Source organism: Thermobia domestica, chromosome 13, assembly GCF_964235325.1.
Source record: "Thermobia domestica chromosome 13, izTheDome1.hap1.1, whole genome shotgun sequence".
NCBI lineage: Eukaryota > Metazoa > Arthropoda > Insecta > Zygentoma > Lepismatidae > Thermobia > Thermobia domestica.
In genome coordinates this window covers 169,842,596-169,856,264 of record NC_137466.1, presented here as the reverse complement: position 1 = coordinate 169,856,264, position 13,669 = coordinate 169,842,596, and the positions used below count along the sequence as shown (strand labels likewise).

At 32.5% G+C, this 13,669-nt stretch overlaps 1 protein-coding gene across 1 annotated transcript in view; it reads right to left on the bottom strand.

The window, feature by feature from the left end:
• Positions 1-13,669, bottom strand: part of Polr1B (RNA polymerase I subunit Rpl135) — an 85,826-nt gene that overhangs the window by 64,676 nt on the left and 7,481 nt on the right. The window contains exons 2-6 of the mRNA XM_081736866.1: positions 12,990-13,124; positions 10,869-11,063; positions 7,662-7,901; positions 6,211-6,383; positions 4,182-4,331 (exon numbers count right to left, since the gene is read on the bottom strand). Coding sequence (XP_081592992.1) covers positions 4,182-4,331; positions 6,211-6,383; positions 7,662-7,901; positions 10,869-11,063; positions 12,990-13,124 — 893 coding nt within the window. The remainder of the gene's footprint in view (positions 1-4,181; positions 4,332-6,210; positions 6,384-7,661; positions 7,902-10,868; positions 11,064-12,989; positions 13,125-13,669) is intronic.

Here is a 13,669-nt window from a genome sequence, read left to right as displayed (position 1 = left end):
GTTGGGTGTTGTGCGCATATAGCTGCTGTATTGTGGTATTTGGGTTATCGAAGATATTTACAAGCATCATGTCTTTTACTTCCACACGCCTCCTATATCATGAATGCTGACATTTCTTGTTGGTTTGAAAGTGCAGAAAGTTGTGACGAAGGGTCGAATTACTACGTAGGTTTTCACATAGTTTATTTGGTTATTGTACAAGCAATAGCAGCGTTTTACGTTTTTGTGATTTGTTGCATTAAGAATGTTTCAGTGTATTCAGCTAGGTTATTATAAAGTTTTGGCTTTAATTTGTGTATTTTTTTTTTTTTTTTTTTTTTTTTTAATACTAACGATCCTACTTTATAAATATACAACTCATAACATTCAACTCCTTAGAGCCAAACATCCCCGTTAAGGACTCTCATCCTTAATAAAAATCCCTTTGATAGTTAAAATATTCATAAGAAAGAATGTCTCAATGTTAGAAAATCCAATTTTAATGCTGTGAACAAAGGTACATCAAACTTCGTTTGCTTCATCTGATAACTTGCATAACAATATAATTTGAGTTTCTCAGTGTTTGATTCTCAGTATATGTTTATGTAGGAACTCACAATTCTGAGAATAGGCAAATGGAAGATATTTCGTAAAGAAATGAACAGTCATGTTCAAAAAATTTGAACACACATTCCTCTTTTAAAAATTATCTACTTTCATCTATTGATAGCACTTTTAAATCCGGGCGCTTTTTTTTTTTTTTTTTTTTTGTGACGTGGTTAACTCGCGTACTTTCATGTACATGGTCCGAAGTTCGACTCGGGTGGCGAAACAAACTTGAATAAAAATTTGACAAGTGGTTCGGAGCCCATTTTAGTTGTAGATTCCGTCTCATATAGCCTCGGTGTTAGAAACGGACCACGATAAATGTCTAACTCAAATCAAATATACGTAGATAAACACGAGAGCTTTCAAGGACAAAAATATGGATATTTCTTTTTTCCAAAGTTGCAATTCTAGTTATGATCGAAAGCTTCTGAAAGAGAGATACACGTTTAAGTTTTGTAACAGATATTGTATAAAACTGTATTTTATATTTTAGAATAGTTGCAACCACAATTGGAGATGTAAAGAAAACTTGTTGAAGATGTTCCCAGCGCGGAGGAAAATATTAAAGTCTAATTAAAGGAACAAATCTGAGGCATACCGTAAATCAAGTTTCTTTTATAATAGACCTTGTCTGTCACAAGTCGTAGTTCCCAATTCCGTTACTCTTCTATATTCACTTCTTATTTTCGATTTATGTTTTACTTTTCAATTTTGTGTTGCATGTGCATTTCGTTATTCTTTGTCGGTGTGCTTTGTTTTTTCCAGTTGCGTTATTTATTTTCAGTCATTAATGTAACTCTTGTTATTTTATCGCAATGTGTAATAGGACAACATCTGATTCATATTTTGTTCTTAAAATTAACTGTAATGTTATCTATGTCTATTTTGCTTCTTATCGACTAACATTTATCGAATTCCTGAAAGCACCTTCCAGTACCTGACTTTCGGCTTTCTCCTGGAGCCTTGATCAAAAAACAGAAGGTAGAATAATGGAAACATCCACAAAGTAAAAGGAATCACCGGAGTTGAGCAATACGAAAAAATAACTTGTTCAAACTGCTTATCACTCATCTAATTACTGTCCTCTCATTGTTAATCACCTTGTCGAAATTCTGATTAGATGACTGATAGCGAGACAAGGTGTTTTCTTTGCATTGCTCGATCCTGGTGAGTCCGTTCCTTTTACTTGCCTGATGTTTTTGTTATGTTTTCTCCTTCCAACTTCCGTGTCAAGGCTCTAAGGAAGAGCAGAAAGCTAGGAAGTGCAAATGTTTTAAGGAAATACAGTTACCTGTAAGTTAAATGACTAAGAATTCTTGAGCGTGTTAATAAATTGTCTGACTTGAAATTAAACTACTCACTGAGCAAAATAATACTTTAATTTAAAAATTAATAAGGTGTAACAGTTTCGAGAACTATCTACTCTGGCTTCATTAGACACTGTGAGAGAGACTACCTCTGATGATGTTAATGTAAATACCATATTTACGCGATTCTAAGACGCACTTTTTTGTCGATTTTTTTTGCCTCCAAAATCAAGGTGCGTCTTAGATTTGAGTTATGCAAATTTAGACCAGATTAGATGGAGTTTTGCCAAATATTGTTGTGGACAGTGGGATGGAAGACTGTGATGCCGATGAGGAAACAGATGATGAGCAGTAACGTGTCACTGTTGCTTTTGCGAGTGTGAGTGCAAAACAGAGAAAAAAGAACAAGCTTGAATAATTGCTGAATAACTATTTGTTTGTTTGTGTGTGTGTGTGTGTGTGTATATACACACTGGTATAATATACATACTGGCAGTGGCGTATTTAGGGGGGCTTCCGGGCTTAAGCCCCCCCCCCCAAAATCTTATTTACTATAGTAAAGTAGGGCTATATGAAATATCTTGCAGAATTTTCACATTTTTAGGCAAAGCTCCCCCAAAAGTTAGCAAAGCCCCCCCGAAACAAAATCGTAAATACGCCAATGCATACTGGTATAATATGATAATACGATAGCGATAATGGATTGATATAAAACTGACGCAAGCAAGTGTTGTACCGTAATATCAGGAAAAAAGTACCAGCAAATGCACATGAATATATCATAAATTTCAGCAGTAAGTTCAATGTTTCTTTATTTTCTCATAACATCATTTGTTTTCCTATGTTTATTAATTTTTTTTCATTTTTTTATTCTTTAAAATCAATGCAGTGTAGGTTTTTCATTTTCGCCAAGGGTGCGTCTTACATTCGAGGATTTTTTTTTTCCTTCAATTTTTCCTTCAAAAATTGGGGGTGCGCCTTACATTTGAGGCCGTCTTAGATTAGCGTAAATACGGTAATTTGTTTTGTCTAATTTAAATTTAGCGAGTAGTTTAATTTAAATTTAAGTCTCATACTAGTATGGCTGCAGAGAAAAGCATGACCAAGTTCTAATTATTTTCTCTTTACTAAGTTCCTATATGTATCTATGGATTTTTTCTTTTGGAGCTTGTTCCTAAATTCATAGAACTACCCTGAAATAAGAGTGTAATTTTAGATCGGAGATTTTTGTAATTATTGAAGTGTAGTAGGTTGCAGTATTTTTCACATACGCTAAGGAAAATGAACCAAATGTGGATCTAAGGTAAAAGCTGCCCTACTCTAGTCCCAAAATAGCTAATAAATAAAAATTTCTACTAATTTTACGTTAATCTTGTTTGCATGTTTGTCTAAATAACTAGAATTATGATGGTTGAAGTTACTCTCACTACTCACACGAATATTAAGTACTGTTTGTAAACAAATACGAGAGCAGATATGTTATGTGCAAATTAACAGATGTCAAATTAATTAATGGATTTTGTCCAGAAAAAGGATTTTTAATGTTCCAATATTTATTTTAATAGAGTGAAAGTATGAAGGTGCAGTAAATGTTGAGAAAATAGTAATGAAATATGAATAATGATAAGAGATAATGAATTAAATGAGACATTGTGATATGTTTATAACAATTATGTCTGTTTACAGTATCGTCGAATATATATGAGATTGAGTTAAAATGTAGAGAAGAAGGATTTCAATTATATGAATTTCCTGACCAACATGTAAAATGTCTGATCTTGTCCATTGCTTTTATACAATGTCATGTACAGCTATTTCAACTTTGATGCGTTTATCTCGTGCGTATATATCTGTATATTTCCTGTATCAATGTCTTAGTTATTAGTGAATTCATCTGTCATCATCATGGATATGACTATTTGTAGAGTGTTTTCGTAATAACTATTGTGTACTTGTTTAATTGATGCTACATCCAATCTGCGAATACAACCGCTGCATACAGATGTGTCCCTATTTATTTGAATAATGTTCTATTTGAGTAAGTCCGTTTGGAGGAGGGTTCTGGTCTTCTGCACCGTAACTGCAGTTTTGGAAAATGTCCTACATTATAAATTCTATTCAATAAGATGCTCGTGATGACGTCACAAGAAGTCAAATTTATAATAGTTCTTTGAACATGACTGTACAACTATAACCATACAAATAATATTGATTATAGAATAATGTGAAACAATTACAATGAATAAATATTAATTGTGAAAATAGATCCTCACGGGAAGTACTTACTTCAGTAAGAAATCACAAACTTCAATATCTGAATACCAAGGTGGAACAGTCTTTAGTTTTATGCGGAATGTTCTTCCAATATAGGCTTTGGCTTCAGTTTGAGTGTGAAGACGATCTTTATGCAGCTGACGTAGCATATTTGTCACGCACCTGAAAAGTAAAATTTTGATACATTAGTATAAATACGCAACATTATTGAATTCTGCATTGTTTTCGCCAAGCAGTTGGGAGGTATCGGATACGAATACCGAACCCCATGAACCTCCGGATCTTCCTGTTTCACCAAATGAATGACAGGTTGCTGCCATTAATCTGTAACAGTCTGATATAGCTCTCAGTTAAGTTCATTTCTTGGCATTTAGCATTCTTAGATTCTTTTTCTTTTCTTTTTCTTTCTTCTTCGAAGTTTATTTATTTTGATTTCTTGTTTCAAAGATTATTCATATCTGTAAATTTCTCTGTAATCTATTTACGTACCATGTCTTACATTAAATTTTTAATGTGATTTGAATAGCCATTATGACGAACGGACAAAAAAATTTAATCTACTTTATCGGAAATTATCATATATGGTTTTATAGAAAAAGAAAATATACTATTAAGAATAAAGATACATCGTTCGGCGAATGTTTACTGTTTCTAAAATACTTAATATAATTAAATGAACTGTCGAGAACGAATAATTTTGTTGAGAGCAAACTAACTAACTTTCTAAATAGTTCAGAAGAAAAAAATATTGTTTTGTGCTAAGCTAAAATAGTGAAAATAATGTGTATGTAGATTTTCTAGTAGTCCCCGTTCTGCCTAACATTACTGTCACGATGTGCCAATAACTTATTATGCGTTACACATTCCGTATCACTAACACTCTTATTTACTGACTTTATATGATCCAAGCTTATTATATGTACAAATCTACAAATTTTATATATGAAATTGACACAATGACGAATGAACGTTTATCTATTGTTAAGAGGATTAAACTAATGCATAATTCAGGAATGTATTATAAGAATTATACCTATCATTTGTATATTACCTAGATGAGGAAAACTGCTATGCGTATGGATTAAATTTAACAATAATTATGCATATGAGTTAAATGATAATTCTGCATATTGAATGAAATGGTAAATATGTCAATAACAGACACTGTGTAGATATAAATGGATTCCTGCAACGATGTGTTGTTTACGAAGTAACTGCCTAATTTAAAAGATGAAACTCATTCTTCAATCTTATACTATTCAATTTATCACTGATGTCTGCTATTGTGGATCTCTAAATCTGATTATGACAGATGCTGTACCTTAAGTGTAGGAATAAAATGAATTTGTGGATGACAGGAAATTATTTTTTTACCTTGAATATTATAGAACCAATTCAGATAAGAGTTCTACCCTGTCGGTCTAATATCACAAGAAGGTTTGCTGCCCACCCTAATACTTAATCTGATCTGGTAACATCTTGATAAATACTTCGTACTTTCTCAGACCTATTTTTTAATCTTGATAATCTAAATAAGAAAGGCAGGGAGATTCATCTTTCGTTTACTTGCAATAGAAATGTAGATTTAAAAAAAGAATATAGATCTGCAAGAAACAGTATATCTAGCAACGCTGACGATGACTAAAATCGGAGATTCAATCTCTTCTTTGTGTTCCTCCCCCTTAGCCAACACCTTTCAGTCACAAGATCTAGGTACTTCTAAGACAAGCCAACTCCAAAACAGAAAAAAACAGGTAGACGAGAATTTTAATTTGTTAAAATTTCTGTTACTAATACAAAATAATTCTCTTAAGGGAAATATGGACAGAAGTAATTAAAAAATTTCTTAACGTAAAAAGAACGAGAACTCAACTAGATAGGACTTTTAAAAAACTAGATTTTCAACTAGCAACTAGACAGCTATTTTTACAACTAAATTGCCTTCTAAAAGAATCAGACTTAGTTGGAAAACAACTAACTTGGCATCACTGTATACTTCACTACATACTACAAGCAAACTACAAACCAAAACATTACGTACCTTACGTAGTACGTATCATCTTCCATTCCACCAACAAGTTGAGAGTAAATATACTCATCGGGACAATCTACCAGTGCCCTCAGTATCATCGTCAAGGGAGCGAAATACAATTGTTTCTCATGGCTGAACATCAATTTGGCTGTACCATCTTTCACATAATGCAATACATTTGTCTGCAATACAATAAAATTTATAGTATTCGTATCTTTATGCAGTAATGCACAATTCTATGAACATTAAAATTTACATAATCTTGTGATAAAAATTACTGACTATTGATTTTGTTCAGAAGGCTCTTGTCAGTTGTCACTGGAAAGCAAACAGCATGAAACACTCCTGTAGTTTCGATTTCCAGCCATTCTGACTGCCGAATTTACATCGTTCTATAAACAAGCCCACTTACCAATAGAATTTAGTCAGTAAAAAAGAAGTATTCATTCCTGAATGAATAATATAATTTTTAAAAAAAGCATTGTAATTACTAACAAATACTCATTTTGCAAGTGAAATACAGAAACTAACTCGTATCTCGTATTACAAGATTACAACTTGCTCAATGGTCTTAGTCTTCACATGCAACGTATCCATAGCATCAAGGTTTTCTTTAAATTACAAAATACGAGTTCTAATATTGTATGTCTCTGTTAATTACTTCTATGAAATTATAAGTATGGAAATAGGATGTAAGTACTCATACAAACATTGTGTTTAAACATTTGGAAAGAGAAACAAAAGGAAATAAGTAAAAATGTTTAGTGAAAATGACTTAGCAAGAACGGATCTTTTCAATTCTTAAGTGATACACATTTTTATTACATCTCTGTACAGTTGAGCTGTCGAAGAGATTAGTTAAATTTAGACTCGAATCACTTCAGAATATTGCGAATTACCTGAAAACATCCGATATCTGCACATGGTCAACTATCTGGCATCTATTATGAGAATATAATAAAAGTACTTTCTTAAAAATGTTGAATATTGTATGAAAATATATAATATTAGCTTCTACACGCTACGAAACCTATAGAACTTCGGAGGAAACAAGGGGTATTACAATGACAGTTGCAGATAAGAATGGGAAGGTAGTCAGCGAGAGAAGTGAAGTCTTAGGAAGATGGAAAGAATATGTTGAAGACTTATATGAGAATAGGGTTAGATCGGGTGGCCTAGATGATCAAGCAGAAAGTAAAGTAAGTGAGGATGATAAAGGGTTTAGTATTCTCATAACACATTAAGTTTCTATTATATTGAGTTCAATTTAATCAATTAATCTATAGATACAACACTAACGAATTTAGTATATTAATTAATAAAATAACTTTTTTGTACTGAACATAACAATGAATATTAAATCAATACATTTCTTTTCTACTTCTATAAAGAATACTTGTATTAGACCAGATTCAGAGAGTAACCATACACTTCAATGGTATTCAAAGAAACATACGTACGGTAGAAGTTTGATCTTTCTTCACACAACGGATAACAACTCCCAATTCGGAAAACAAAGAACCTCTCTTCTTCCAGGAAGTTCGCCGGACACATATGGGAAAATTTCGCCTAGTCATGATAAGCATACGTATAAGTCTTTCATGACCTTTAACGACAAAATATCCACCAAATTCTTCAGCATGTTCTCCTTTCTGTATTAACTCCTTCGGTGAGAGATTTTTCAGATTACATCTATCAGACTGTAACAAAAAATACTCACTGTCTTAGATATGTAATATCTAACACGTAAGCAAAGCTTACGAAATAAAATTACGAACTCACTTTTATCATAACGCAAGTATACGAAAAACAATGAAAACAATAATGTCTCCTTCTTTATTCCAATATACGTATATTCAAATGCAGAATTACAAGAGATAAATAAATTTAAGACGAACAAACCCTGCTGGCAACTATTAAAGCACAGTTTGTCCACTGTAGCTTAGAGAGTTCATATCTTTTTAACTTAAACGCCCGACATATCTCGGGTTTAACATTTTTACGAAAATTCAAATTTTCGTGAATATCCGACTATCCTGAAATCATCTGCAAATTTTGTCTAGTTCCCAAATCTGGTGCCATTAGCTATGGTGATATCTGAAAACGACACAACTCTACTTCCTTTAACGCAGTTTTTTTTATTTATTTATTTATTTTTTATTGCAATAGGCGATAACGTCCCACTGACAGTTAAATACTTTTCGACAAAGACGCAGTCTACGATGAGACTGTCGTTTCAGATTCTCCATAAAGAAAAATATCTTCGCGAGAAATAATCAAGAAAAATGAAATAAGTTTTTCAAGGTTTTTAGATTCACTTTGATCCCGCCTTGTACCTAATAGAAGTCATAAGATTTACATGTGAGTGACTAAAAATTCACGGTAGCTCAGTGGTAAAGTGCTCACCTCTAGTGCGAGGGGACGCTGGTTCGATCTCAGGCCATGTAAGTTTGTGATTGACAACATATTGTCCGTAGGTTTTCTGAGGGTTGTCCCGTTTCCTCCTACATTTTCATTCCACCAATTCTTTCACAATCACTTACTTTCCTTGATCATATGCATCCTTTATCATAAAGGAAATAAGCGAGATCTATTATATTGAAGATTTGATTTGATTTTTCTTTCTTTTTTCTTTTGAAAAAACAATTTAGCAAAGACAATCGAAACTTATAACTTTTATCAGTTTGAGTATTTTCGATCAAGAAAAAGATAGGTATTCAATCTGGTAATGGGACAATTTATGGACTAACATCCGTCATGGACATTATTGATCATAACCATCTGCACTATGACCACCAACATTAACGCGAGAAGTTTACTCAATGTAGCTCGGATTATTTCGATGACCAAGGAGCGGATGCTAATGATAATACACAGAGAATAATTTGTCGACCACAATTCTTCAAGGACATGTTTGCATTCTTCCTCAAATAATCTTGGAGAACCTAAATTTAAAGTGAAATTAGTGCTCGCGACGTAAAATTCTACAAATATAGGGATTATCTTTCTTTCACGGTTTCCTTGTTAGTTTCAACATCTTTCTTTCATATATCCTTTTAACCAGTATCTGATACATGATTTACATCAAGGTGTATAGTCGAAAATTCATTTCTACTTGCAAAAATTTAAAAGACTACTAGACATTGTCATACAATTGGAATTTACTGCTTTTCTGCGTTTTATTGACCATAACATGATAATTAAATTAGTAGCCTTTAATATAATTCTATGGAGAATAAAACCTTTGTAATGGTCAATATTGTGAACATAATCCTAGAGTATCCTTCATCACGAGAAGAAAACAGGCTTATGCCATAATATGCAATATCCCGGTCCCATGCTATAACTCGAGTGCACACGATGGTATAACATGTGCAGTTTTCTATATATTTTCGAGTGCACTATATATATATGTTTTGTATATAGTGTTGTTAAATTTCCCTCTTTACTTTCCTTAGTTATTTTAACCATTTTCTTATAAATTTTCCCTTCCTTTTTTTTCTGCGATGAGATATCACGGTAATGAACTTAAATAAATATTGTAAATATATACAAAACTCGTGAATGGAATAAACATTTTACGAAAAAATGCAATTCACGTGCATGTAATCACCTCTTGTAATGTAAAGTGTATGCAAAAATTATAAAACTTTCCTACTGTAAATCATTATCAGAGTCCACAACTATGAAAGGAAGGGGAATTTTGAATGTAATGTGGTTTTAAAAGGGAACTCTGATTATTATTATTTTCACCTTTTAACGTTACAGATGAATAGGAAGTGACTTTTCAACTTCTGTGCACCAGCTCATTATTACGGAAAAATCACTCATATCAATACTTCACATTAAAAAATTAAAAAAGAGTTCCTTTTGCCTGATTCCACTTTACGTATTAAGCTTTCCCATCCTATTCTAATTGTATATTATGATAACGATTAGTGTGAAGTAATTCTAATATCAGGTTATAAAATATTCCTCAACCCAGAGATAACATCTGTAGAGATGAGTTTATAGCAAAGGATGTTACGGGAATTGTGTACCAACTGAACAGAAGAAAACCACTTAATAGTTTAATTACAATATTGTTACAGTTATTGCCGTTACGTTTTGAGAATGGAAATAGTTTCTACTTTTCTTTATTAAATTGTATTTATTTCTGAATTACAGAAATTGATTATTATAAGTATGATGCGATGTTTTTATTAACGTAGACCTTGGATTTCGACTATGGACATTAGTAGAATATGGTTATCATTTAAGAATAATAGTCTATCATCATTGGAGATATTTCATGGTTGAAAACAATAAATTAGTGGATATGCAACAGCAGTATTGAAGAAAATACCTTAACCTTTACTAAATAAAAAATAAAATAGTTTTGCAACAGCACAGTTACTTCAGTTTACATTACTGCAATATCCACAGTTTTTGTGTTATAGTCATGATTAATTTTAAAAAAATAGCCTACCCCTCCTCCTATCAAAGCCTGTCACAACTGGTGAACATATGAGAGTTATATGAACAGACTAGTAGCGTTAATTATTGTTATGCATTTCTCTCTTTGTAATGTTTATCGGATGATACAGAAAGTGATACAGGTGAAACAAATGCTGAAGAACATCGATTTAAGAGAGACTGACATTATCACAAAATAAAATCAAACTCACCCGTAACATAATAGGCACTTGGCCAATTGACTTCTTAATGGGTTGCTGCTCTATGTCATTCACCGACCACCCCAACTGAACGATCAATGATCCTTTGTATGTGGACGCTTTTTGACGACATTCTGTAGGATAGATCTTCAAGTTCTTCACGCCAATCGTACCTACAGGCAATGATGGTGAAACAATAGTTGCTCCCTATTTCAAAACAGTAAATGCAACGTTAAAACTTGTTTGTTTGTTTTTCAGAACATTTAATGTAGTAATATAGTATATAAATTAAATTAAGAATAACAAGAAACTTAGCTCAGAAATACTTGTATTGTTACTTTTGAAACTCATTAGGAAAACATGCAGAAAGAAGTAAAGGTCATCAGGTTCTGTGAATAAAAGGAATGGATAAAGAACTAGATAAGGATGGGTTAAGAAACAAAAAAAGCCATGTACTAAAGTACGAAAGGGATGGAAAGACAAAGTAAGATAAAGTTTATATATGTGGTTCCCAACCTTTTTTTTTTTTTTTTTTTTGATTACATACTTTACTGAACATCCACGACATCGCGACACACTTTCATGATTTTATTATCAATAAAATATTGATTATAATAGCGTAAGAGTTTCCATAACGTATTGACTGTATGTAGTACTGAGCATTGTTCCTGTCGGTGGAGGTGTTGACTGGTACAGTCTGTCTCAAAATTCATGTTAACTGATTATTATTCAATGCTTCCTGATTTGTAAACTCTTAAATTTCGCGACACATCCCTATGACTGTGCGACACACCGGTCTATATAATTACCGACCGAATACGAACAGGATCCGATAGTAATTCCGATCGAAACGATGGATTGTTAGAGGTTCTTAGATAGAGATTCAAGAAACAGGAACAAGTAATATATAAATAGGAGAGGAAACTATAAATATCAAGGATCACCAAATGTCAAAACATGAAGTTAAATCGTTACACAAGATAAATCGATAAAGGGAACATAGACAAAAGCGGAAGAAGAAATACGTGGAAGCACATTTAGGAAAATAAAGAAACTAGATGCTAAAATTATAACATACGATAGCCAGGGAAAGAAAAGACCTGTGAGAGTGGCTTAGAAATATGCCTGCGAAATGGACATTAAGCCCTATAATTCAATCAATCAATCGAGAAAGTTATTGAAAGAAACAAGAAAATGTTGAATGTACTAATAAAGAACACGCGAAGAAACAAAGACGAAAATCAGCGAATAGAACACAACCACGGTAAAGTAATCAAGCAACCAGAAGATAAGATTAAAAAAAAAAAAAAATGAAAGAAGTATTTTGAGATATCGTCTTAAAGAAAATCCCATACACAAAACGAGCAGACATAACAAATGGCAGCATACACAGAAAAATGTGGAAGAAAAATTGAAAACGGTAGAGGCGGAAAAGCTCTCGAAGACCAAATAGCCACAGAAACGATACCAGTGTCTCTCCAGGGGATAAAATGTATCTACTGACAGAGAAACATACAGAAAGCTTAGAGAAGAGGAAAAATGGTTACAATTTTCAAGAAAGAATATAAGAAAAATGAACAAAATACCGTGAAACAACATTAACGAACCAATATGTAAAAAATCTAAAACAAAACAATAGCCTAACAGCAACAGCGTTATAGAAAAGAAAAATTAACAACAGATCTCATATTTGCAAGAAGAAAGTTAATTGACAAGAGATTGAATGTGGCAAACATTTAGTTATAGATTTATAAAAAAACATATGACAATGTATCTATGGAGCACAGAACTTCAACATATTGGTATAGAAATAGGAATAAAACTATAAGAAGACTACCAGTGCAAGATCATAACGAATCATGGAAACAGTGAATGGTTCGAAGTGTGATATGATTTGTAACCAGGTAGGGTTGTTAACAGTAATGGAACCGATACGTATGAATAGATTTCGGTCCCCCCAGAAAAAACGAAAATCCCGGCGAAGAAAGAGATATTTTGATAAAAGCAGTTTCGGACTCTGTAACGAAACCAGTTTTTCTAGAAAGCAGTTTTCGTTCTGGTCGAAACTGATATTGAAAAGGAAGCGAAATTAGAAAGATGAAATAGATTTTCTAACAAAACTGCACTACTTACCTGAATTTTCAAGCATATTTTGTCTCCATTCGGAAGCTTAAATTCTAAAGGAATAATATCTTGTACTGTTCTGTTTAGCTCCTTCAACATAAAATTAAAGGAATCTACATGAGGTGCTGCAAGACTCTGTACAATCTGAAATAAATTTTTATTAAATTTATTACGAGACACATTTGAGAAAAAAGAAGTCCTAAACAATTACAGAACACATTTCGACATAATGATATAAAAAGAAATCCAAAATTACTGCTTATTTACACGATTATCATTTTTCATGCAAAATTACTTCTTTACATGATTATTATTTTTCAATCAAGTTAACTTCGGTTCACTTTCATATTACAAAGCAATTACATTATTCAATGTTTTATGTTTTCATTCAGATGATAATGGAAATTATAAAATTTGACCGTTCTCTCTTAATTCTAACATTTATGCGTGCAACAAAGCCTTGGTTGATATTAATCTATTTTGAGCAGACCAAACTCCTCCTACTCTTCCTTCAACGATGTAGAATGAATTGCCCTGAAAAACAAAGATTTCAATTTAAGATTGACACATTTGACCGCTGAAGTCTGCCCGCATCCTTTCTGTCTTTGTGTGTGTACAATACGTGAGGGTTAAGTAATGATGAATTGGCCTCCAGTGGTGTACAAACGTGGTTACGTGTCACAACTAGA